At 41.5% G+C, this 27,031-nt stretch overlaps 1 protein-coding gene and 1 long non-coding RNA gene across 5 annotated transcripts in view; one reads left to right on the forward strand and one right to left on the reverse strand.

Annotated features, from left to right (window-relative positions):
- The window catches only part of GRIK4 (glutamate ionotropic receptor kainate type subunit 4), a 434,886-nt gene extending 415,716 nt beyond the window's left edge, over positions 1-19,170 (forward strand). The window contains exons 18-20 of the mRNA XM_042475094.1: positions 7,331-7,459; positions 13,417-13,535; positions 18,287-19,170. Of these exons, the coding sequence (XP_042331028.1) occupies positions 7,331-7,459; positions 13,417-13,535; positions 18,287-18,652 (614 nt within the window). The 3' untranslated portion in view covers positions 18,653-19,170. The remainder of the gene's footprint in view (positions 1-7,330; positions 7,460-13,416; positions 13,536-18,286) is intronic.
- Positions 11,046-27,031, reverse strand: part of LOC121934524 — a 22,441-nt gene continuing 6,455 nt past the window's right edge. For all 4 annotated transcript variants that reach the window (XR_006104631.1, XR_006104633.1, XR_006104630.1 and 1 more), the window contains exon 4: positions 11,046-11,500. This is a non-coding gene — a long non-coding RNA (uncharacterized LOC121934524). The remainder of the gene's footprint in view (positions 11,501-27,031) is intronic.

Below are 27,031 nucleotides of genomic sequence, written 5' to 3' on the forward strand. Positions count from 1 at the left end.
AAGGTAGGGCAAGGGACACGTTTAGCCTGTAGAAGGCCCCAGGTTTGGTCGCTTAGCATCTCCCACTTAGGGTTTAAGAAGATCACTAATCTGTGAACCATGGACAAGCTTCCTCTACTCCCATGTAGGAAAATGCACAATTTTGAGCTGATGAAAACAGCTGGCCCTATGGCCGTTGACAGACGGAGCCAGAAATAAAGCGGCTGGCTTCGAGTGCACAGGTGGAGGTAGTGGTGTTTCAATGATGCATGGCATCCTGAAGAGTCCCAAAGTCACACCGAAAGCATGCTCCAGGCGTGGACGGGGCTTTGGTGCAATTTCGTGACTCTTAGGAACGCATGCATCATGGAAAACAAAAACCATACCTCCAGCTGTGACTCGAGCAAGGCTTTTATTTTGGCGTCTGTACTGCTATGTTGCGTTTTAGATCCCAACAGGAGGAAACAGGTGTTAGGTTTGCACTTAGGTGAAGGCAGGGTTTGCAAGACTTCCCTTTGGCTTACACCGAAAATTGGGGAGTTCAATCCATCGGAGTCTCTTTATTTCAGTTCAAATAGTGCCCTTGGAGGCAAGAGACCAATTTTAAAATAGCAGTAGATAAAGTTGGATTATAAATATACAGCGAATTTACAGTGTAATATGTGTAATATGCAGTATAAATCATTTTCACCCAAGTAAGAACAAACATGATCAATGCTATCAAGCCAACTCCTGTATCTCACTTTATTAAGTAGAGATGGTTCCGTTATTAAAGATCAATTATGTTAGTCCAAAATTGACTCCCAGTTCTATTGTCAATTGTGTAACATAACAAAAAGTTCTGAGAAAAAGATTGTACCACTGGGAAAGAAAGCTTCCCAGTGAGAAAATCCCCAACTATGCATCTCCAGAGTAAATCAGGAAACAAGACCAGGTTTACTTTGCCTAATCAAAATGATTACCTGGGAGTGAATAACCTGAAAGAGAAGTACTCTTCATTGAAGAAAATACGTTCAAAGCTTGGGAACCACACATAATGTCTTCGTACATTATGAAATTTCTTGGGCCTCTTTGAGTAAAAGAGATAATAAATTTCATGTTTGTGGATGATATGTGGAGACCTGGTGTAATCTTTTAAAGGATGGCTAAGAGAAGCTGTGGAAGGAGGAAATAGGCTCTGAGCTGTCAGTGTCACTTCAATGGGAACTCTTGTATGTAGTGGAAAGGAGGAATAGTGCCTGGAAGAGGATGTTTTGGTTTGAGGGGTGTTATAGGCATGCAAAAGGTTTGCATAGCTATGTGCTTTTATTATACTGTGCCACTAAAACTGATTCAGTCCTGACAACACGGTTATGCTGTGAACAACTCTAGCTTTCTGATAAAGCTTTCTGAACATACTGAAGCTTAGATTTCTGAAGTTACCCCGGGCTGACGTGCATTGGTCACTCTCATGAACATTGGGGACACTGGCTAGAGAGTGCCATTGACATCATTAGAGCCTAAATGGCTGCCTGGCCAGAGCCTGCGACACCATCTTTGCAATTCACTAGCAGTTCCTGTGCCCATCTGTTGCATAGATAAGCATGTGCAAAGCTACGAATGTAGGTCATGATTCTTTATCATGGGTCTACATTGCATAACTTTGCACATGTTTTACATTTTCCCCTCACTACATTTTCAGAGATGGTGGAGGCAGGTGAGGCTTTTTTTATTTAGTAAAATCTCAGTCACTCACCAAAGTTTTTGTGTAAGTCTTTTAAAAAAATTAAATATATGTAAAGGGAGCCGCTGTGGTGTCATGGTCTGAGCGTTGAACTAGGACTCTGGAGACCAGGGTTTCGAATCCTGGCTTGGCCATGTAAACCCACAGGGTGCCCTTGGGCAAGCCACACTCTCTCAGGCCTCATGGATTGCAATGGGCAAACCTCCTCTGAAGAACCTTGCCAAGAAAACCCCATGACAGGTTCACCTGAGGGTTGCCAAAGTCGGAAATGACTTGAAGGTACCCAACAACAAAAAACAACAGAAAGGAAAGGGTAAGTAAAAAGGATCACGGTTGCATACCTCAGCGACAGTAATTATGAATTTCGCAAAACCAAAACAAATGCAACTAACCAAAAAACCACCCTGAGATCAAGCATATCTGTTCCTCCATTGAAATCTCTTCCTCTTGTTCTCCCTCTCTGTCCCTACTTTGCAGGTTCTGTTTTTCGTGGCGAATTTGACTTGGCCATTCTCCAGCTGCAGGAGAACAACCGTCTGGAAATCTTGAAGCGAAAGTGGTGGGAAGGAGGACAGTGCCCCAAAGAGGGAGGACCATCGAGCCAAAGGTAAAGCTCCCAACTTTCTACCTTTCTTATGTCTAATAATCTTTGCCTAATGTGAGAGTCAATGCATGTGGTGGTTTTGAGTGTTGACTACAACCCTCGGAGACCAGGGTTCAACTCCTTGCTTGGCCATGGAAACCCATTAGGTGACCTTGGTGGGTCACACTCTCTCAGCCTCAGGATGAAGGCAAATCTGAACAAATCTTACCAGCAAAACCCCTGTGGAGGTCCTACGTAGGATCACCATAAGTCGGAATATCTTGAAGCCACACAAAATGAAGGTGGTAACTTCATTTTGTACTTGGCCCAGCACCTCAGGAGTTACTGATGAAGACGCATGTTCCAAGTCGTGTCACCTTTCCAGCTCAAGGATTTTAGTATCCTTCCAGATCTCGAGAGATTTTTCTTAATAATCAGAGGAGAAATCCAAGTCAGCGGCGCTTGTTGCACCTCACGCTGGTGTTTGCCTGGGGCAAAGAGAGTGAAAACATCGGATGACAAATATTGGAGGCATACGGAGGGCAAATAGACTCTTAATGACCGTCCACCACATTGTAGCAGAAAATAGATCACTTGAGGACAGGTCCAAATTCTGAGGTCCTTTAAAAGGCAATGGAACTTTCATCAGAAAGAGACCAATGGATAATGATCCAATCTAAAAAACTGTGAGAAGTGGGAGGGAAAATAACAGAGACTCTCTTAATAAAACCTCTGGAGTTGAAGGGCAAGACCTTCTGGGCGAGTTATGCAAATCGGTATAAAATAGCTTTAGGCTGACATCTGCGAACTAGGAACCGATGCAGCCCAAAACAACTGCTTTCTAATATTAAAGACAAACCACCGCAGTCACACTCAGCTAAATTAGAAAAGCTTTCTTTGCTTTGGAGACTGAAAGTTGTTAAGGGAAGGCTTTGACCTCGACAGAATGGAGCAAAAGACAAACGGGCTGTGTGCCTTCCATTATCTACGTTGGGAAATCAAACATGATGAAGTAACACTTAGCATGGACAATACTGATCATCCGGCAAAAAATCTTTGTCCCGACTGGTTGGGAGTAAAAAGGAAGAATGGAGTGCCTGAAAAAGCCCTAGATGGGCCACAAATCTAAATTTGAACATAGGGATGGAAAGAGTCTGTTGGAAGGGGGAGAGGGAGGGGTGCTAAAGAAATCAGTTGAAATAAAAAAAGCATTCTGTGTTCCCTGCCCCCATGCACCAAAACATTGAAACTAGGTGCAAGGCCGGGCGGAGGGCACTTCAAGGGGATTGAAGCTGATAGCATCTTTCGTCTCAAGTTTCTTTAATTCGTTCGTAAAAATGTGAATCGCGGCTTAATGTCAGGAACTCTGAAATTATTTTGGCCTTTTAAGGCCTGCTCTAAGGTCATTCCAGCCATTCGGCGTGGGAGTCCGGCCGTTTTTCCTCCCTCCTTACAGAGGAAACAGGATTGCATTACGAAGCTTTTTGTTTGAATGCACGCGCCCAAGGTCTGCGCTCGCGAGACTTGCGAGAGAACACGAATTGCTTTATCTTGGGACATCTCAAACATATAACTGAGCTTTCAAAGGGACAACAATACAACTGATAAATTATGAAATAGTGACTACTGACAGAGAGAGAGTAGGGAGGAAGGCACCAGGGAACCTGTCTTCTCACTCAGTGAGGAGCACAGAGAAAGAGAGCGTTCTTGGTAGCTGTGTGCCTTCAGTCCGTGTTCAAACGTTATAGCATCCCAAGCATTCGGTTCACGGGTTTTTGAGGGCTGAGAGTGTAGGACCCAACTAGATCACCCGGAGGTTCATGGGCGAGAAGGGACTTCACACAACCCTTGGGGGCTTTCCCAGACGGCCCTTTGGACGTCCGGAGGACGTCCCCTTTTAAAAAAGGGGGTCTCTTTTAGACGCCCCTGGGTCGTACGGACTCCGTTCCGTACAAGCGCGGCGCCCTTTCTCAGGGCGCGCCATCTTTGCGATCGGACGGCTTAGCGTTCAATACGCGTCGCGCCGCTGCTGCGTAGCGAGCGCGCCCCTGGCGCCTCGCTCCGTCGCAAACGCGACGCAAAAAAGACGCTCCATTTTGGAGCTTCTTTTTCGTCCGCGCGGGAGTCGGGCCGTCTATAGGCTCGGCTCCCCGCGCGCCCTTCTGCGGCGGCGCAGACCGCGCAAAATCGGGCGGTGTGTAGCCCGCCCCTTGTCTCCAGAGTTGTAGTCCAATGCTAAACCCTACACTGGTGTGCGGCTCTCTTTAACAAGTAGGCCCCGGCATCCTGGTCACACTTGTGTTTGTACATCCCGGATTCGGTGATCCGCACTGCCGCAATAATCTAGTTTAACACCACTTTAACTGCCAGGCTCAAGCTATTAATCCTGGGAACTGTAGTATTGTGAGGACATTTTCGTCTTTTCTGTCAGGAGAAAATACAGCTCTGGTGCCACAGCAAACTACAGTTTCCAGAGTTCCAAGTTCCAAGCACTGAAACACGGCATTAAAGTTGTGTCTCAAACTGGATTATTTACTGTGGTTGGCAGATGCAGCCTACGACCTTTAGCAGTTGAATGCAGCAGCTCTGGGCAGAATCAACGGACCCTCTCCTTGGTGCCGTGCTCTATAACCCCATTGCAGGAGCAGCAGCAACTGCCTACTTTGAGAACAGAAGAACAGGAGGACTAGCCGTGTTGTCAACATTTTGCATATTTTGGTGTCATCTCCACAGCCATTGGCTAGGAGATTGTCCGATCTCTTCAGTATTTAGTAAACATTAAATTCGGCTTCTTCTTTGCCTGTTCTCCACCTCTAGATTATCTGGAACCATGGACAGCTCCTCTACTCCATGTAGAAATGCACAATTTTGAGCTAGATGAAAACAGCTGCCTATGGCCTGTTACAGACAGCCAAAATAAAGCCGCTTCGAGTCACAGTGGAGGTATGGTGTTTCAATGATGCATGCATCCTAAGAGTCCAGAAGTCACACCAAAGCCATGCTCCAGGCTGGAACGTGGCTTTGGTGCGATTTCTGGACTCTTAGGACGCATGCATCATTGAAACACCATACCTCCACTGTGACCCGAAGCAGCTTTATTTTGGCTGTCTGTAACAGGCCTATGATTGCTTTTTAGATCCCAACTAGGAGAGAAACAGGTGGTGGTTGCACTTAGGTGAAGGCAGGGTTTTGCAAACTTCCTTTGGCTTATCACTGAAATTGTCCCATCTATCTGTTTTATATCTGCTCAATGGCAAAAATACAGGCTGGACTGTGATCAAAACAAAGCGTGGGTCGCTCTCATATGTAGTTAATTCTGGAGCATCTAATAAATTCATTAAGAAAAGGAAGCCCCTTTTCTACTTGGGAGTTCAATCAATCGATGCCTTTATTTCAGTCAATAGTCCTTGAGGCAAGAGACCAATTTTAAAATAGCAGTAATAAAAGTTGGATATAAATATACAGCGAATTTACAGTGTAAATATGTAATATGCAGTATATAAATCATTTTCACCCAAGTAAGAACAAAACATGATCAATGCTATCTAAGCCAACTCCTAGTATCTCACTTTATTAAGTAAGAGATGGTTCCTTATTTAAAGATCAATTATTGTTAGTCCAAAATTGACTCCCAGTTCTATTGTCAATTGTGTAACATAACAAAAAGTTCTGAGAAAAAGATTGTACCATAATGAAAAGAAAGCTTCCCAGTGAGAAAATCCCCAGCTATGCATCTCCCAGAGTAAATCAGGAAACAAGACCAGGATTTTAACTTTGCCTAATCAAAAATTGATTACCTGGGAGTGAATAACCTGAAAGAGAAGTACTCTTCATTGAATAAAATACTGTTCAAAGCTTGGGAACCACACATAATGTCTTCGTACATTATGAAATTCTCATTGGGCCTCTTTGAGTAAAAGAGATAATAAATTTCATGTTTTGTGGATATTGTGGAGACCTGGGTATATCTTTTAAAGGATGGCTAATGAGAAGCTGTGAAAGGAGGAAATAGGCTCTGTGAGCTGTCAGTGTCACTTCAATGGGAACTCTTGGTATGTAGTGGAAAGGAGGAATAGTCCTGGGAAGAGGAATGTTTTGGTTTGAGGGGTGTTATAGCATGCAAAAGGTTTTGCATAGCTATGTGCTTTTATTATACTGTGCCACTAAAACTGATTCAGTCCTGACAACACGGTTATGCTGTGAACAACTCTAGCTTTCTGAATAAAGCTTTCTGAACATACTGAAGCTTAGATTTCTGAAGTTACCCAGGGCATGACGTGCATTGGTCACTCTCAATGCACATTGGGACACTGGCTAGAGTGCCATTGCACATCATTAGAGCCTAATGCTGCCTGCCAGAGCCCTGATACACATCTTTGCAATTCACTAGCAAGTTCCTGTTGCCCATCTGTTGCATAGATAAGCATGTGCAAAGCTACGAAATGTAGGCCATGATTCTTTATCATGGTCTACATTGCATAACTTTGCACATGCTTTTACATTTTCCCTCACTACATTTTCAGAGATGGTGGAGGCAGGTGAGGCTTTTTTTTATTGTAAAAATCTCAGTCACTCACCAAAGTTTTTGTGTAAGTCTTTAAAAAAATTAAAATATATGTAAAGAGGGAGCCAGTGTGGTGTCATGGTCTGAGCGTTGAACTAGGACTCTGGAGACCAGGGTTCGAATCCTGGCTTGGCCATGTAAACCCACAGGGTGCCCTTGGGCAAGCCACACTCTCTCAGCCTCATAGGATGGCAATGGCAAACCTCCTCTGAAGAACCTTGCCAAGAAAACCCCATGACAGGTTCACCTGAGGGTTGCCATAAGTCGGAAATGACTTGAAGGTACCCAACAACAAAAACAACAGGAAAAGGGTAAGTAAAAAGGATCACGGTTGCATACCTCAGCTGTACAGTAAATTATGAATTTCGCAGAAACCAAAACAAAATGCAAACTAACCAAAAAAACCACCCTGAGATCAAGCATATCTGTTCCTCCATTGAAATCTCTTCCTCTTGTCTCCCTCTCTGTCCCTACTTTGCAGGTTCTGTTTTTCGTGACGAATTTGACTTGGCCATTCTCCAGCTGCAGGAGAACAACCGTCTGGAAATCTTGAAGCGAAAGTGGTGGGAAGGAGGACAGTGCCCCAAAGAGGAGGACCATCGAGCCAAAGGTAAAGCTCCCAACTTTCTACCTTCTTATGTCTAATATCTCTTGCCTAATGTGAGAGTCAATGCAGTGTGGTGGTTTGAGTGTTGGACTACAACCCTGGAGACCAGGGTTCAACTCCTTGCTTGGCCATGGAAACCCATTAGGTGACCTTGGGTGGGTCACACTCTCTCAGCCTCAGGATGAAGGCAAATCTGAACAAATCTTACCAAGCAAAACCCTGTGGAGGTCCTACTTAGGATCACCATAAGTCGGAAATATCTTGAAGCCACACAAAATGAAGGTGTGTACTTCATTTTGTACATTGCCCAGCACCTCAGGAGTTACTGATGAAGACGCATGTTCCAAGTCTGGGTCACCTTTCCAGCTCAAGGATTTTAGTATCCTTCCAGATCTAGAGATTTTTCTTAATAATCAGAGGAGAAATCCAAGTCAGCGGCTGCTGCACCTCACGCTGTGTGTTCTTGCCTGGGGCAAAGAGAGTGAAAACAATCGGATGACAAATATTGGAGGCATACGGAGGGCAAATAGACTTCTAATGACCGTCCACCACATTGTAGCAGAAAATAGATCACTTGAGGGACAGCGTCCAAATTCTGAGGTCCTTTAAAAGGCAATGGAACTTTCATCAGAAGAGACCGATGGCTAATGATCCAATCTAAAGAACTGTGAGAAGTGGGAGGGCAAATAACAGAGACTCTCGTAATAAAACCTCTGGAGATGAAGGGCAAGACCTTCTGGGCGAGTTATGCAAATCGGTATAAAATAGCTTTAGGCTGACATCTGCGAACTAGGAACCGATGCAGCCCAAAACAACTGCTTTCTAATATTAAAAGACAAAACCACCGGCAGTCACACTCAGCTAAATTAGAAAAGCTTTCTTTGCTTTGGAGACTGAAAGTTGTTAAGGGAAGGCTTTGACCTCGACAAGATCATGGAGCAAAAGACAAACGGGCTTGTGTGGCCTTCCATTATACTACTTTGGGAAATCAAACATGAAGAGTAACACTAGCAAGACAATACTGATCATCCGGCAAAAAATCTTTGTCCTACTGTTGGGAGTCAAAAGGAAGAATGGAGTGCCTGAAAAGCCCTAGATGGGCCACAAAAATCTAAATTTGAACATAGGGATGAAAGAGTCTGTGAAAGGGGGAGAAGGGGTGCTAAAGAAATCATTTTGAAATAAAAAAGCATTCTGTGTTCCCTGCCCCCATGCACCAAAACATTTGAAACTAGGGTGCAGGCGGGCGGAGGGCACTTCAAGGGGATTGAAGCTGATAGCATCTTTCGTCTCAAGTTCTTTAATTCGTTCGTAAAAATGTGAAATCGTCTTATGTCAGGAACTCTGAAATTATTTTGCCTTTTAAGAGCCTGCTCTAAGTCATTTCCAGCCATTCGGCGTGGATTCCAGGCCGTTTTTCTCCCTCCTTACAGAGACAGGATTGCATTACAGAAGCTTTTTTTGAGTGCCTCGCTGCCCAATGTCTGCCGTCCGGAGACTTGCGAGAGCACTAATTGCTTTATCTTGACATCTCAAACATATAACTGAGCTTCAAAGGGACAAAAATAAACTGATAAATTATGAAATAGTTACTACTGACAGAGAGAGAGTAGGAGGAAGGCACCCAGGGACCTGTCTCTCACTCAGTGAGGAGCACAGAGAAAGAGAGCTTCTTGTAGCTGTGTGCCTTCAAGTCGTTTCAAACTTATAGCATCCCAAAGCAAATTCGTCACGGGATTTTTAGGGGCTGAGAGTGTATGACCCAACCTAGATCACCCGGTAGGTTTCATGGCTGAGAAGGGATTCAAACCTTGGTCTCCAGAGTTGTAGTCCAATGCTTAAACCACTACACTGTGCTGGCTCTCTTTTAAACAAGTAGGCCCCGGCATTCCTGGTCACAATTGTGTTGTACATCAATGGATTATGGTTGCATCCGCACTGCAGAAATAATCTAGTTTAACACCACTTTAACTGCCATGGCTCAATGCTATGTAATCCTGGGAACTGTAGTATTGTGAGACATTTAGTCTTTTCTGTCAGAGAGCTCTGGTGCCACAGCAAACTACAGTTTCCAGAGTTCCATAGCACTGAACCACGGCAATTAAAGTTGTGTCAAACTGGATTATTTCTGTGGTGCAGATGCAGCCTACGACCTTTAGCAGTGAAGGCAGCAGCTCTGGCAGAATCAAGACAATCTCCATTGGTGCTGTGCTCTATAAATCCATTGCAGGAGCAGCAGAAACTGTCCTACTTTGGAGTAACAGAAGAACAGGGACTAGCTGTGTTGTCAACATTTTGCCGATATTTTGAGTGTCATCTCCCAAGCCATTGGCTAGAGATGTCAGATATTCTTCAGTATCTAGTAAACATCAAATTCTGGGCTTCCTTCTGTTGGCCTGTTCTACCACCTCTAGATTCCCTTATTCCTTCACTGCCTCTGTAGCCATGTATTGGACACACTAGTGGAAGTATCTATTGGATTGACTGAATCTTGTAGGTGCTAATAAAAGAATGGCAGAAGACGACATAGAGATCCAACCCAGGGCTTTTTTAAAACCAAAACAAGAGTGATTTACAAAGCATGGTAGCGAGGTTTTGTGTCTAAAAGCTTTGGGGAGATGAAGTCAATAAGTCATTGATTCATCTGTTTTGATTTACTGTTTCAGAAGAGAAACGAAGATTTTATAGGTGTCCAAGGTGATTATTAACCATAATAACCCTGGCCCAGGCCAATGCAAAGGCTGTGGTTGTGGCCATCAGTTCAATCAACAGTTAGGTCCAACTGAGACACAACAGTAATAAGCAACAGAGACAGAGCTGTTAGATATGTCCAGCCAGACTTACAGGCTCAACTCCTGCAGCTTTTATCATGGATCTAGCACACCTATGACTTCCTGGTTTTATATCCAGGTTGCTAAAATAGGAGTGAGCAAGAAACAAGGGACCATGTCTTCAATACGATCAATCAGATAAAAGGGATCATCAGCATTGCAGAAGCAGAAGGCATGCGTAGCTTTGCAGCCAAGGAAAAGGTACAGCTGGAGTATTTGTTTGTTTGATTGATTTATATACCACAACTCCATGGTATATATTGATTTATATACCATTTCTCCATTTAAAAAGACAAAATACTATTAAAATATCATGTATACAAAAGTTTAAAAACAATTAAACAGTCAAATTAAAAACAAGATTAAGACAATATAAAAACACAACACTACCCCATCACAAACTATTACATAGACCTTTAGCCAAAAGTCTGAAAGGGTCTTACCCTGCCAGAAAAAGGAAAGGAGAAAGTTTCTGGCCTTCCAGCGGTTGCTGGACTGGAACTCCCATCAGCTTTAGCTAGCATAGTCAATGGTGAGGGATGGTGGGAGCTGCAGTCCAATTTCTGAAGGGGTCACATTTACTGTCCCAGTATATAAGAACTGATCCTTGAATCATGTCTCTTGGCTTAGTCTACTGAATGTGATAGACCTTCCCCCCTCCCGTAGACAACAACATGTATTTGAATGATAGTAAATAAATTGGTTGTATGTGTAGCCTCAAAGAAGTGATGAAACAAAGAAGACAGAGAAGAAACAGAGAAAACTCAACGATCTGTTTATTGTACTCCCACTAATTTAAGCTGTGGCTTACGTCAATCTGATTTCTCCTCTGCGTTCATTTCCCTTCACATCTCTTGTGCTCTTATCCATGTAAAAAGAAAGGAAAAGCGTCACTGCAAATGGCATCTCCATCATTATTCACATCCGGTCAAAATCTCTGTTAGGTCTTTTCCATATTACTTTAAATAATAACCATGGTTGTATGCCATCAACCCAGATGGAAAAGTTGTTATGCCCCTGGTATTAATCTTGCTAATGCTCTGGTCTCATTGCTGTCTTCCTTATCTTTCATTTGCATGCTGATATATGCCTTCTTCTATTTGCACCGTTTCTAATGACTTGACCTAGACAAGGTATTTGTATAAAACAATTTATCTGACTACCATTATCCCTTTTCCTTGCATCTATTCCATCTTCTGTTCTTCGAGGATATCTGTAGAGAGAAAAAATATTTGCCAGATGATTTAAAGGACCAATTCTTTTAACCATTCACCCATAAGTATTGGAAATTCATCTTTGCTAGCTTGCTGTTGCTCAGCAACCAACATCACATAGCCATCTTTCTATTCCCTGATTTGATGTGTCGGATTATTGAGGTCATGGCTTTCTTACAAACTTTGCCTGTATGCAAAGGAATGTAGGTAAGATCCTATTCACACAAACCTTAAATCACAGTAAGAGTTGAGACAGAAGGAATGCCAGACTTTTGTCACTTTTTGCCTTCCCTTGCTGTGGATGCATCTACACTACAGAATGAATTCAGTTTGACACTACTTTAACTGCCATGGATCCATGCTACGGAGTTTTGGGATTTGTAGTATTGTGAGATATTTAGCTTTCTCTCTCAGAGAGCTCTAGTGTCACAGCAAACTACAAATCCCAGGGTTCCATAGCATTGTGGCATGGCAATTATGTCAACCCAGTCAATGAAGAAATCAAAATAGTTAAAGAGTTCCCATACCTTGGATCAAACATTTATCAGAATGGTGACTGCAGTCAAAAAATAAGAATAGGGAATATAATATAGTGTGTGTGTGTGTGTGTGTGTGTGTGTGTGTGTGTGTGTGTGTAGGAGAGAAATCAAATAAGAAATATAGATATAGCAGAATAGATAGAAGTTTTTATGCAAGAGAAATAAAATCAGAACAACATAATATATGCAAAAGAGGAAAATAATGGATAGAGTAGTAAACAGAGTAGTAAATAATAGTTGTATATAAAGTCTTATATAAAGTTGTATATACAGTAGTCTTCAAATAAAGTTAAGATAACTGAGATGTGTAATAGAAGACAAAAGGATTGATGAGACATGATTTTTAATTTCTGAAGCAAGTTGGAATAATTGAGTCGTGTGATTTGTGCATTGAGTCATTGTGTGATTCTGAAACATTGTGAATACGAAAATGGATTATATTGATATTCCATGTGGAATATATATATATATATATATATATATATATATATATATATATATATATGAAGACTAACAATGGGAAGGGCAGTTATAAAAGAACTAGACAAGATCCTAAAGAGTAAAGATACACAACTGAGCACTATAGTCAGAATGGTCCAAGCCATAGTATTCCCCATCACCTTCTATGGATGTGAGAGCTGGACAGTGCAAAAAAGTGGCTAAGAAAAAAAGTCAACTTATTTGAGATGTGGTGCTGGAAAAGAGTGCCGAGGATACCATGGATAACCAAAAAGACAAACAGATAGGTCCTTGAACAGATCAAACCAGAACTCTCCCTGGAAGGCAAGATGATGAAACTGAGGCTGTCGTACTTTAGCCACATCATGAGAAGGCATGAATCATTGGAAAAGACAATGATGCTAGGAAAGGTTGAAGGTAGTAGAAAAAGAGAGAGATGACAGACCAGATGGATAGACTCAGTTAGAGAAGTCATGGGCATGAATCTACAACATTTCAGCAGAGCAATGATGGATAAGGAGATATTGGAGATGTCTCATCCATAGGGTCGCCATAAGTCGGAGACGACTCGAAAGCAGTTAAGAACAACAACAACAAACTGCATTAATTCTGCAGCAGCCTATAGTATACATTAATTATGAATGTGTTCACAGCATGTACAAAATGACTGTATGATAAACTGTGTGTGCCACATGACTGAGGCCCCAGGTTAGGTCCAAAACATCACTGGATTTATAGTTAGAAAAGCTCAAGAAGCATCTTTTCAGAAGGTAGAGCTGAAATCTGCATGCAATTCAGACTGAACACAATGAGCGGCTGGGTGGGCCACTGATCTAAATGAGTATAAAATGGATCCTTAGAAGGTGTGCTGCCATATGAATGTTATATTTCCTTCTCTTGATGTTGTGTTTTGACAGGCCTGGGAATGGAGAATATCGGAGGAATCTTTGTGGTTCTGATATGCGGTTTAATCGTAGCGATTTTTATGGCAATGCTGGAGTTCTTATGGAGCCTCCGACACTCGGAACACTCGGAGGTAAGTCTTTATTACCAGTGTTGCTGTTGTTGTTGTGCGTCTTCAAGTCATGTCTGACTTAGGGCGATCCTAAGGTGAACTTATCATGGGGGTTTTCTTGGAAAGTTTCTTCAGAGGGCATTTGTCATTGCCATCCTCTGAGGCTGAGAGAGCGAGACTTGCCCAAAGTCACCCAGTGGGTTTCCATGGCTTGAGCTGGGATTTGAACCTGGGTCTCCAGAGTCCTAGTCCAATGCTCAAATCACTACATCACACTGGTACAATCTATTATTTGGCCAGGCATTGTACACAAGTGGTGGGTACCAACGCTACCATAAGGCAATCCCCAGGTAAAACTGAGTCAGTCATAGGCTTGATCAGAAGACAGCAAAGGCAAACCCTCTCTGAACAAATCTTGCCAAGAAAAACCTGTGATAAGTTTGTTTTAGGGTCGTCATAAGTCAGAAATCACTTGACAGCATACAATAACAACAACTATGTATTCAGTCGTGTAGGGAATAGAGAGGAATCATGGAAATGCCTGAATCCTGACTTACCAGGCAACATCCGCTGTGAGTGACAGGAATCGCTTCTCTTGTTGATCAAGATACAACAGACTGATGTTTCCAACCTTTTCCCTCCAGTTCAATAGTTACAATTCCTCCTTGCACTGGAGAACACTGGAGTGGGTTAGGAATATCAGTCTGTTGCATCTCAGTCAACAGGAGAACAGATCCCTGTCATTTGTAGCAGCTGCTGTGCAGTATATCAGAATGAGAGGGAGAGCCAGGCTAAGTAGTTACATGTTAATAGCTGATCTAGCCAGCGTTGTGTAGTGGTTTGAGTGGACTTTGACTTTGGAAACCAGAGTTCGATTCCCAACTCAGCCATGCAACTGGGTGGGTGACCGTGGGCAAATCTCAGCTTCAGGGGAAGGCAATGGAAAGCCTCCTCTGAACAAATCTTGTGAAGAAAACCCCGTGATAGGTTTGTCTTAGGGTCACCATAATTTGGAAATGACTTGAAGGCACACAACAGCAAGAAGAAAGAATACTAGCCATTAACTCCGTGCTGATTGACTTGAAAACCAATGTAATTATTTTATGATTCTCCTACGCACCGGGTTCAAAAATAGCAAACAGAAGTGAGATAACAAAGAGAAAAATGCTTTGTCCCCTTTTTCAAAAGAAATGCCTCAAAAACTCATCATTCACCACAGTGATTGCCTCCGCATAAGGAGAAAAATGAATATGGCGTTTTAATGAATATTGGGCTGAAAGCCATTCTAATTAATGTTACTTTTAGACATTGCCAGTACAAATTATCAAATGCATAGTCTACTATCCACTGCAAGTTGTTTTTTTCTCCTATTGCATGACAGCCAGTAATGTGTTAACTATTAAATGCCCACTTGGCATAAAACCAGATGCCACTCCACCACCCTCTGTATTTGGCATGAAGGTTTGGGCAGCAGAATCCTATCACAAACCTGTTCACGTCACTCTTTTTCACTCCTGCACCCTGGTAGTAGTAGTAATAATAATAATAATATAGGGTTTATTTACATCCCACCCCTCCAAAAAGGATCTAGGGAGTAGACAATCATGTTCCAGCAAACAGATATACTTATGTGATGATGATGATGATGCTAAGAGCATATAAAGCTGATCTATAACAAAGGCAGTGCCTATTTAGGAATCCTTGCCCTGATCCTGAATTAGTTTTATTTGCTATGAGTGACTTCAACCTTAGTAATCTAAAAGGCTATTATTCAACCATTTTGGGGGGGATGATATTCAGAGTATGGTCAGTCAGTGCGAACCAGCTTGAAAAAATAGGTATTTCGGGGGATCTTTCATAAGCATGAGACACACATACAACACATGCTCCTAAAAGGTTTTCTAGATGCTGCTTGCTGAGCTCTGTAATGCTAACTGATGTAAGCCTTTGTAATTCGCTGTACTAATGGAGATGTAGGAAAACAGGCATTAAAATGGAGGCAATGTGATGTTTGTAAATGTATCCAGGACAGGAGAAAATGGAGTATTGCTCACCAGGGGCTGTCTATTACTTAAGTAACCAAGCTTTCAAATGACTTGGCATCACCGATTTTTAATGCATCACTGTCTGAGCACATAGGTATTGAAAACAAGTCGTTTTTAAATGTCCTTTTTAATTTATACCTTACCAAGTAGTCAAAATATCTCGTATTAGTCCTGTATAAAATACTCTGACTACATACCTAAGCACTAACCTGCTTGTGTTGCAACTTGCGGTGTGGAATTTAGAAAACCTTCCCAAAGATAATATGGTGAAATGGTTGCGAGATAAGAGTTAGAAATCAGAAAGTCACTGGATTCAATATTATCTTGGCTGTAAATTTGCCAGGCAACCTGATGCAAAGCCTTTCATCTCACTGACATTTTCTATAACGCATAAATAATCATGCCTTGGTCCAGGCCTCGGAGGTTGAGAGGAACTGCTGGACCTCTTACCCTTTCCCGTCACCACTCCCTTCTCCTTCTGTGTTATGTCTTTTTAGATTGTAAGCCTGAGGGCAGGGAACCGTCTAACTAAAAGGATTGCATGTACAGTGCTGTGTAAATTTACAGCGCTTCATAAATAAAGGATAATAATAATAATAATAATAATAATAATAATAACAACAACAACAATATCCACTAAATTCACCAAAATGCATTGTATGGGTTAGGAGATGATATATAAGAGGCACTTTGAACATTCAGGAAATGTTATGTAAGTGCTCACTGTTATTAAGAATAGCACAAAGTATATTTACGTAGTGCATCTATTTCATGTACAATGAGTTAGAGAAGTTGTAGACTCTATCACAGCTAAAAAAATGAATTTCATTCATAAACATCTTTTAATGTGTTTTAAAGCTTTAAAGTGCTTTAAAACCAGAGGAACATTATGACACATGTAGGGATGATGTGATAAATGACTGTTCTGCTGCAACCTATTCTTTACCAAGGTAAAAAGTAACCAAGGCAATCCCTCCTGGTTTTCTGAACATGCTGAGCCTTTATGAAAAATTAAGATATTTCAAGAACATGTTGGCATTTGTGCTGCAAGCAACAAAATGTGTTATTGCTAGACTTCCAAAGCTTGTTGTTCTGCCACAATATCCTCTATGGAGAAAGAAAATGGTCACAAAACCAGATCACGATAACAGGAAAGCTCTCGTATCAAATGAAAGTTGATCACGGTGGGAAAAAGACAGGAGGTTTTATAAACTTGGCAGGAGATGACATTGAAGTTTCAGAAATGCTTAGGTAAAAGCAGGGTAATTTATCCAAATCTCAACCAAGTTATAAACAATAGCTGAGATTATGAAAAATATCAGTGTTTTGTGGTTTTAAAAAAAAGATGTTTAGATATGATGTTGAAATCGGTTAAGTTTTTAATAGAAAATATAATGAAGTTGATAAGACATAAATTAAATATCAGCTATAGGGTGTAGTCTCCCTTTTCCAAAATGCTTTGGACTAGAAGTGTTTTGGATTTTGGTATGTTTGCATATACATAAGGAGACATCTGGAAGATAAGACCCAAATCTAAATATGAAACTCATTTGTATTGCATAGACCTTATAGACATAGCCTGAAAGTAATTTTATACGTAATATTTTTAATACTTTTGTATGTACACTGATCCTTCTGAAAGCAAAGGTGTCACTATCTCAGCCACCAATGTGGACCATTTTGGAATATTTCAGATTGAAGAATTCTGGGTAAGGGAGACTCAACCTTTACTTGCACTGCTAAATGTGAGGGAGCTGTGAGAGAGTATAGATCAACAACAGATGAGCCAAGGGCACATTGTGGCAATTTTTTAATTGTGCCAATTTAGACTTCAAGAAGCTTTCCAAGCCTAGTTCTTTTCAAGGCGATAACCTTTTATATGTGATCTGCTCCACTTGAGTGAATGGCTTGCCATTAAAACAAATGCACATGGAAAACTAGCATGGAAGGGCAAATTTTTTCTCCCTGACATCATCTAGTTTTCTACTTGCAAGATTTTTAGGAGGAAGAGGTATGGAAGACCATTCAGCGCCGACACAGGTTCAGCATCTCTGTGGCCTCATTCCCACTACCTTTTAAACAGGATTGTTAATCGGTTTGAATTGGTTCAAATAACCCTGGTTCCTACTTAATCCGAGAGGGGGGCCATGCGCTAGACCCATTTAACCCGCGTCTTTTTGATGCTGATTTTTTTTCAGCTTCTTTTTCAATAAATCGAATCTGCTCAAGTGTGAACCACATGCAGATTGGAATCTATTCAAATTCCCCCTTCAGCTAGCTGGAGCCAAATCATTTTGAATCGATTCATTTGTAAATGGGAACCACAGGTGGATTATTTTGGAGGGAAAAAAATGTGATCGGAGAAAATGTAGTGCGAAAAAATGTGATCAGGGCAAAAGTAGTGGGAACAATGCTCCGCTGTCGAATCGATCCATCAATTCAGATCGCACACCAATTTATCTGTAAGTGTGATGACTTGACCTTCAGTGTTGCTGAGGTTTATCATGCAAGGTATTCAGCTGCAGATGATGCTGATAAGGCTGTTAGGTTTTCTAAATCCAAAGCTGAATGAGAAGATTTCCCAGTGCCACAGAAAACAAAATAAGGCAGGTTTCAATTAAAAAGATGAAACAGCTGAAAGAGACCAGCATGATAGAGATTCCCAAAGGTATGCGTGAGATAGAATGTCCTTCAAGAACTGATCTTCTGTCTGTTGCCCTACACTAGGTGTCCGTCTGCCAGGAGATGGTGACAGAGTTACGTAGCATCATTCTCTGCAAGGACAGTTTCCACCCTCGTCGGAGGCGAGGGGGGATTATACGGACTCGCCCTGTCATACAAGAAGAACGAAGAGCCCGTACAACCACCACGCTCAGCAACGGCAAGCTCTGTGGTGGAGGTGACCCCGACCAGCTGGCACAGAGACTGGCGCAAGAAGCCGCCCTGGTCGCTCGCGGCTGCACACATATCCGAGTATGTCCGGAATGCCGGAGGTTCCAAGGTCTCCGGATCCGGCCAGGACCAGATTCTCCCATGCAAAGCGACGAGAGTTTGGAATGGGAGAAGGTGACAAACAGCAGCGAACCCGAGTAAAATGCCACGAGGATGTGGTGAAAAAAAGAAAAAGAAACTAATGTTCCATTTTATAGAACATGAGACTTGTACACAGTGTTGAACTATTTTTAAATTAATAAAGCAGCTTCCCAGCTTTTTGAGAGCAAATCAAAAGCTTAAGGCTGGGGGCTGAGCCCAATGGGAACTTTTTGGTATCTGTCTTATATGAAAGAGTATCTAACCTACCTAGTTCCTGAACCACTAGGAGGAAAGCTTTGGAGCTAGGCTGGGGGGATTCTTCCTCGATGGCTTGCGTCTCTAAAACTCGAGGTGTTGGGTATGAAAAAGGCAAAGCCACCCCCCAGAAGAAAGAGACCACCATAGCCACAAATATCTTACACTGAGAGAAATTACTATTCTATGAGCATCTTCAAATTGGGCAGGTGTGCAGGTTGGCCCTTGGTATCTGCTGGAGTTTTGTTGTAAGACTCCCCCTGGATACTAAAATCTGTGGATGCTCAAGTCCCATTAAATACAATGGCATAGTGGAATGTTGTCCTTTATATAAATAGCAAAATTAAGTTTTGCTTTTTGGAATTTATATCTTTTTTTAATATCTTCAAGCCGTGGATGGTTAAATCTGTGGATAAAGAATCTATGGATCTCAAGGGCTGGCTCTATTTTCTTTTGGAATATAGGGGAGGGCAACCTATTTTATTTTAGATACTTCAAGGCCTAGGTCCAGCACATCTGATTTCAGGTACCAGCTTCGGGGAGGTTACAAAATAAAGGATTTTCTTCCATGTGGTCTGGGTCACCAGCAGGGTAAATCCACTTAAAAAGTTGCAAATACCAAAAACCAACCAACATGTTGAACACAAAAGCCTTGAAACAGCTGGAATTCCAGGTGGCCTACTACTTTCTTTCTGTAGAGTTTATCAGACAAGGGTAATTGGAAGTATAATCCGATGGCAATCTGAACGCAATCATAGGGTTTAACATTATTGCGTGATAGACTGCCACACGCAAATTTGGGCAACGGCATGCTATTTTCGGGCAATGGGGAGCCAGTTCGAATGCAATGCATATTCACGTAATTGCGCTAAACTAGCGACTTTAAGTGAATGCGCTCTGGCCCCACTTTCTTTTCATTCGAATTTAAGAGAAATTCCTCCCGTTTTATAAACTCCTGTGTCTGGAGTTTTGCAAAAGTAGTTTCAAAGGTATAAAGAGGTGATGGTCAACTTTCTCCCACCAGCAGAGGGGGGTAGAATTAAATTATCCCAAGTTTGTCAACTTCTTCAAGTCAAGCCTGGTCATTACGTTAGGAAGAGATGAGCCCTCACAATTATCTATTTTTTTAAAGGACAGCATACAATTACTATGTATGCTGTTGTTTAATATATATATTACCAAGCTAAATAGTCATTCCTGACATCTTGGATCTGAGAACATCTTTGCTACAAAATGAAGGTCACTAGAAAGCAGTGTTTATGGTGCATGTTGACATCCCAGTGAGAACGAATCGATCTTTAACAGCAGCTTTGCACAGATATGGGCTTCCCATGGGAAAGATCCATTTCCTGATCAATTCTATGCAATTTCTGACTGTAAAAAAATAATAATAAAAGGAAAAAACCAAGAAAGAGGTAGCAGACAAATGAACACAGCTCAAAGAATATATTGTTCGTGATTTGGGGGTGGGGGTTGTTTTTGAATGTACTGAAATAAAATACATTCTTCTATTAATATAGGCTTTCCCCCCTCTATACCCTTGAAACAGGAGTCCCACTTCACAAGACATCTGAAGTACTTAAGCAGTAGTTTTCTGACCAATTAGGTTGGTAATATATTGGTCACAACCTAAGAGTTGACAATCTGTTTATTTTAATAGGTCAGAGCACACCTGTGTTGGGTTGTACCTGTCGATGCTGATTATGCCGGGCTAAACTTGTGTTTTGGAGGTTATTTTAATAGGTAATATCAACTCTGGATTCTGGGAGTAAGGTCACAACTTTACCAAAAAAATGAAATAATTTGTGATTGTGTGCAAGTCTGAAATACTTGTATGTATCTTAGGAGACAGGAATTCTCAGAAGGGGTATTGACAGTTCCTTCCTCTCCAATGTAGGCTACAGTACCTGGTCTTCGTCGGCAGTCTCCCAACTCTGCTTAGCTTCCAAGATCAGATTGGATCTGGTGCCTTTAGGATCTGGGTGAAAGAATCTCAGCTTTCTCTTTTTAGCTGTTAGTGTGGAAAGGGACTTTCAAACTCCTGATGGCCATGGATGTTGTGAACTGTAATGGAACCTTTGGACAAGAAAGGAGATAAACCATTTCAATTACAGTAGCTTACCAACAGACAACTTCAAAGTACAGTATGTTCTGTTCTGCCACACATACACACACATACACACACATACACACTGGTTGTCTTCATGACTTGCTTTTGGGCTTTCCAAGGGTATCAGTAGGGTGCTGGATTAGGGGGACCTCAGGGCACCTCTTATGTTCTGAAAAAAAATCAGCAGATTCAGCTAAATAGAAGAGTGAGAATAGTATTAGCTTAGTATTAGGTCCACCTAATCTATTAGCTTAGTATTAGGTCCACCTAATCTATTCTTTTAGTATTAGGTCTACCTAATCCAGCACCCTACTGATGCCCTTGGAAAGCACAAAAGCAAGCATGAAGACAGCCAGTCTTTCTCTCCCCTTTTTGTTCCTTCTATGGATTTCAGCAGTTGCTCTTGCTCTGGTACACAAATCTACAGCGCTATATTAATAATAAAACTACTTTGTTGGACGATGGCTTCCAGATTCCCTGGGTTAATGGCTAGGGAATTCTGGGTGCTGTAATCCAAGACAGTAACTTTACCAAGCTCTTCTCAGTTTACAGTCTGAGCAAGTGTAAATGGCTGATCACACCTTGCAGTTCAAGTCCTTGACTGGCACGCCATGAGTACAAATGGCAGGTATTTTCTGGCTACGCTGAATGACAGGTGCACAATGAACTAAGACACAGTCCTATTGATTGCTCTCATAAATGTTCATGAAATGCCACTGTCAGTCATTGCTCAGACTCTTGTACTGTCATAAACACCACCTTGACACCAAAAGGAAAAAAAAGAGGGCACTCTTCTGAGCCTGGGTGCATTCTCTTTAAAGACCCGACACGTTTGAACAACCAGTAGAGAAAAGTCATCCAAAAAAGCATGGGTCGTTTAATATTTATTTACAGGCTACCCAAAGGTGGAGGGAGACTCTTGTGAATAATTGCATTTCAGCTTCCTTTCACAGGGGTGAATAAGAAGAAACCAGACCACAAAAATACAATTTCTTTTCTAGCTCAAAAACCCTTGTACACATTGGAGAAGCTTGTATATGCAGCTACACTGGCAAATGCTGATTTAAACCACATTACTGATGTTGGGTTTTGTACTCCCTGCGTTTGGTTTATAAAATTAACTCATGACAGTGGTAGCACTTGAACATAATTCTTCCTGGCATTTGGGCTACTTCTGTTCAGTTCTTTCCGTCCCGCATAATGCTGTCTAGGTGGAGAGCATGGCCGTCTCATTCTCTTTTGTCAAAAAATTCAAGGAAGGGCAGGAAGGACTTATGAATAGGCACCAACTATGTCCACATAATTGCTGTTACCACTCAGCATGAAGAACTTTACACCTTCATTTTGCAGAGTAAAACCCTCCAAGGGCTAGCAGTCATAATGGTTATATGGAACCTCCCAATTCTCCAGCAGCATTCCTTTGAATACCAGTTGCTGGCAAGCAGGGACATGGGTAGACTACTGCCCTCATACCCTGTTTGTAGGCTTTAGTGGGTATCTGGATTGCCACAATGTGAAACAAGAATCTGGGTTAGGTGGACAATTTAAGTTGTTCCAGCAGAGCTCTTTCTGTTTTCTTAGAAAAAAAAGTAATGCGGGCATACGTTTGGTTGCAAGACTTACTGACATTTTGTTGTTGCTCTGAGCCTTCAAGTCATTTCCAAGTTATGGTAACCCTAAGGGGTTACCTATCATGGGATTTTCTTGGCAAGATTTATTTAGAGGAGGTTTGCCATTGCCTTCCCTTGAGGCTGAGAAAATGTGACTTGCCCAAGGTCACCCAGCGGGTTTCATGGCCAAGCTGGGAATCAAACCCTTGTCTCCAGAGTCATATTCTAACACTCAAACCACTATGTTGTTCTGGCTCATATTAATTGCCTCTTTCTTTTGCTGCCATTGGATGGAAAGCAGTCAAGTGATAACTGTCATGATGGACCAAGTGAAATATTTGGGTGGGGGAGAGTCAGCTGAGATAATATTATCTGTATTAGAACTACAGATGATGTACATCAATTCAAGCTAGACAATGAAGAAATAGAAATAGTTAAGGATTTCTTGTATTTTGGATCTGTCTTTGACCAAAATGGAGATTGCAGTCAAGAAATCAGAAGACTACGACTGGGAAGGGCAGCTATCAAAAAACTAGACAAAAGCCTAAAGTGCAAAGATATAAAACTGAACACTAAAGTAGGGATAGCCCAAGCTATGGCATTCCCTATCACCATGTACAGATGCGAGAGCTGGACACTGAAGAAAGCGGATAAGAGGAAAAGCAACTCTTTTGAGAGGCAGTGCTGGAGAAGAGAGCTGAAGACAGCAAAAATGACAAACACATGGGTATTACAGCAGATCAGGCCTAAGCTCTCCCAAGAAGCTAAGAGGACTAAGCTGAGGCTGTCATACTTTGGCCACATCACAAGAAGACGTGACTCACAGGAAAAGATAATAGAAAAGGTGGCGGGTAGAAGAAAGAAAGAAAGAAAGAAAGGCCAAATATTAGATGGAGAGACTCAATCAGAGAAGCTAGTTATACATATGCAGGAGCTGAGCAGAGAGGTTGAGGACAGAGGAGCTTAGCAATATCTCATTCATCAGGTGGCCATGAGTCAAAGTCAACTCGAGGGCAATTAACAACAAGAAGCAAAGGGTTGTCTTCAGCTTTTTCTATTGACCTGGCCTTTTAAGAGCAGCCAGATCCAGGTATTAAGCAGGTCAAGCTTTTCTCATGCCATGATGGGATTGTCTAAGAGGAAAGACAATAAGAAGTTGGCAACTCTAGCAGCCAACATCCAAAGGATTTTGTAAATTGGCCTTAAAGAAGCTTTAAGGCCAATTTGCTTTATGTGCGTCATGAATTACTAAGGCCAGAATACTGGTAGTAATAAACACCATGTTGAAAACACTGCTCAAAGGAGATTTGGGCCATTTACAGATGAGACTTATTTTCTTGTCGTTATTTTTTTATCTTATTTTATTTTTTTGTTATTCTCTAACTCAAATCATTGGATTTCTTTTCCTTTCATTCATTTGACATCCAATTTGGTCTTGGATCTGAGTTTTGCAATACAATTCTAAACCGAGAAAAAATTAATAGAAGAATAGACACTATTTTTGGGTGAGGATGGTTTCTTTGGTGCCACGACAGGACGCACATTGTTCTTCCCTCTCTCCATTGTTTAGCCCAGGGCAAGCATTTTTTGGGTGGCCTCCTTCCTTTGAACAGCCTCACTCACATGCAAATGATGTTCATGGTTTTGTCATTCGAAATGCACTTTCCCAGAATGCCTGCTATTGATAAAACGTGGTAATTCTAGAAAGATATCTCTCCAGATCCCAGTGGGGGACAGAAGATTAGATCAATTCAAATGTAACTGCTTTATCCCTTTTAATTGTTTTCACCACACCTGCTGTCCGTTACAAGGCTTAGGCTTCAAAGCCCCAAGAGGCACATAAAGCAAGGATTTTTGAATTCCTCGCCAGCTGAAGTTTCCGCTATATTCCATATTTGAATATTCATCCTGGAGTTTTGCCAAGTTTGGCGCTAAGGCAGGTTAGGTGAATTCCTATATGATAACTAAGATACTGGGACTTTTTTTTTCTTTAAAACCATAATGAATGTTTTATGAGTTTTGATTTCCAGGCCAGTTAATTTGTACTCAGCTCTAAAGGGGTATTATTTTTGCCTTAGGGTCTGGCCTAGGACTTGACTTCTAGATGCATTAATGTATTGATGAGGGTCACAGGCTGTTTCAGAACTCTGCAGATGCAATTACCGAGATTTCTGGTTCTGTTAAATCATCCCAGAATCGCTTTGCCGTTCCAAAGCCTATGCGAAGAGATAAAGCTCACACTGATAATAAGGGAAGCGGGACTGATCCTCCTATTTAGGTCAGCACATCTAGTAAGAATGACTACTTAACCCTTTCTTTGGTGATTTCTTCATAAGAATAGCACAATGACCTATTCAGAGAGAACAGTCGGGCTCTTTTACACTCTTCGCCAACCTGTTTGGGTTACCTTTGACAGTACGCTCCTTTGCTGTGTCTACCAAGCGACCTCTAGGATCTCACAAGCAAATACAGACCAGGCTCTTTGTTGGTGCAACTAGCAGCAAATGTGTTTATCTGACTAAATCTTTAGGGCTACAGGACAGTTAAGAATCTGTCTTTGTGTCATATGAATTGGACTCTAGACTGAGACCCATATACTTTGAAAACAGCATGAAGGACATCATTTGATTTGATGTTAGGTAAGACACAAAAATGGCTTTGTGTCTTCTGGGTTCATATTTCTTCTTATTCCAGCTCATATTTAGTACTACAGTGGACCCGCTGTGGTTTGGTTTCAGGACCCCCTAAGGATACCAAAATCTGTAGATGCTCAGGTCCCATTATGTACAATAGCATAGTAAAATTGTGTCCCTTATATAAAATGGCAAAATCAAGGTTTGCTTTTGGAAAACATATTTTAAAGCCATGGGTGGTTGGATCTGTGGATGCAGACTCCATGGATATGGAGGGATGACTGTACCTGAATTACCTTTAAGCGCAAGTGCTCCACTTATAGAGGAGTCAAGTGTGTTTTTACACAAAGGTCACTCAGTGACACGCCACCGTATTGCATTTTATGAATAAGAATTCAAGTTCTGAAATGCAGGCCCTAAGTGAGATGGAGCAGCAATGGGGGAAGGAAAACAGTGGAAACAGGAGAATAAGGATGGCTGTGAATGTGACAAAGTACAATTTGGCATTACATATGAACTTACTGTATATCTGAGCCTCAATTCCCTCTGGCTAAAGCAGAAACAAATTAAGAAAGTGATTGTAGGAAGGGCTCGGAAAAGTTCTGTTCATGGTAAAAACCTAATTCCATTGCACAATTTTCCTTGCTGACCATGTTCAGTGGGTTCGTGGACAAACTTACAATAAGGCTGGAGAGCATACCACTTACATCAGTGCGCTGTATGTGCCTTTGTGCTGAAGGTCTGGAAGTGTAAGATTATATAGTACTGCTAAAGATAAACTCATACAGATCTGATTAGATCCTTGATAGGAAACCATAAAGACATATTCTCCAGTTATCCCAATTTGTACTGAAAGTGCAAAAGCAATTTGCACTCAACTCAGCAAAAGGAAAAGGAGAGTGTCCTACCCAGGAGGCTCAGGTGAAAGCCCATGGCTTCAGCCTTTTCTAGCTTGTTTCTTCTTACTCATAAATAACTTTTGCCATCTTGACCATGCTCTGATGTTGCTTAGTAACACAGGGCCTGGTTTTTGTCTGTGAAATGTTGCAAGGTATGTAAAGAAGGAGATTTAGGAATAGTAAATAAATAGAGCCAGGCCTCCACAATAGTAGCTTTGACTGTTGCAGTTTTGATTATTTGCGGATCTGATTAATATGTTCTCTCTAAGAATATCTAAGTCTTCAGAATGATTCTGTGATCAATTTCTGCTGGAAGGATTTAGAGATGCCAAGAGAAAACACTCTTCTAGGCATTTTTAGGTCTTCCAATGCTATTATGTGTTCAATTTCTGCCAGACGCTGATCATAGAATAGCACTGGAGAACCTAGTGATTCCTATAGAGAACACCTCTCTAGGCATTTTTAGGTCTTCCAGTGCTATTCTATGGTCAATTTCTGCCAGAAGTTGACCACAAAATTGTGCTGGATGACCTAGAGATTCCTAGACAGGTGTAACAAAAAATGGTTTTTTATTTCTGTTTTTTTTTTAACCTTTCACAGAGGTCTTGAATCCATAACCACAGCAAATGTGGTTGTTGCTGTTGCTGGTTGCCTACCTCTGCAGTTACATCTTTTGATCCATCACTGTGAAGGCTCTCAGCCTAGTCAGTCTAGCACTGGAACACTGGATCCTACGATTCAGCTATTACTCGAGTACACTGCTAAGAAAATGATAGTAATTGTTAAGAGGATTTACGTTTAAGAAAATGAATTGTAAACCCATTATCACTTGTGGCTGATATGACAGCAGTAGTGACTTCACTAAAGCTATTATGATGACAGATTGAGATTAGAAAATACTTTGTACATTAAACAGTGATGAATTCACTTTT

This window comes from Sceloporus undulatus, chromosome 6, assembly GCF_019175285.1.
Source record: "Sceloporus undulatus isolate JIND9_A2432 ecotype Alabama chromosome 6, SceUnd_v1.1, whole genome shotgun sequence".
In the NCBI taxonomy this organism is placed as follows: Eukaryota; Metazoa; Chordata; class Lepidosauria; order Squamata; family Phrynosomatidae; genus Sceloporus; species Sceloporus undulatus.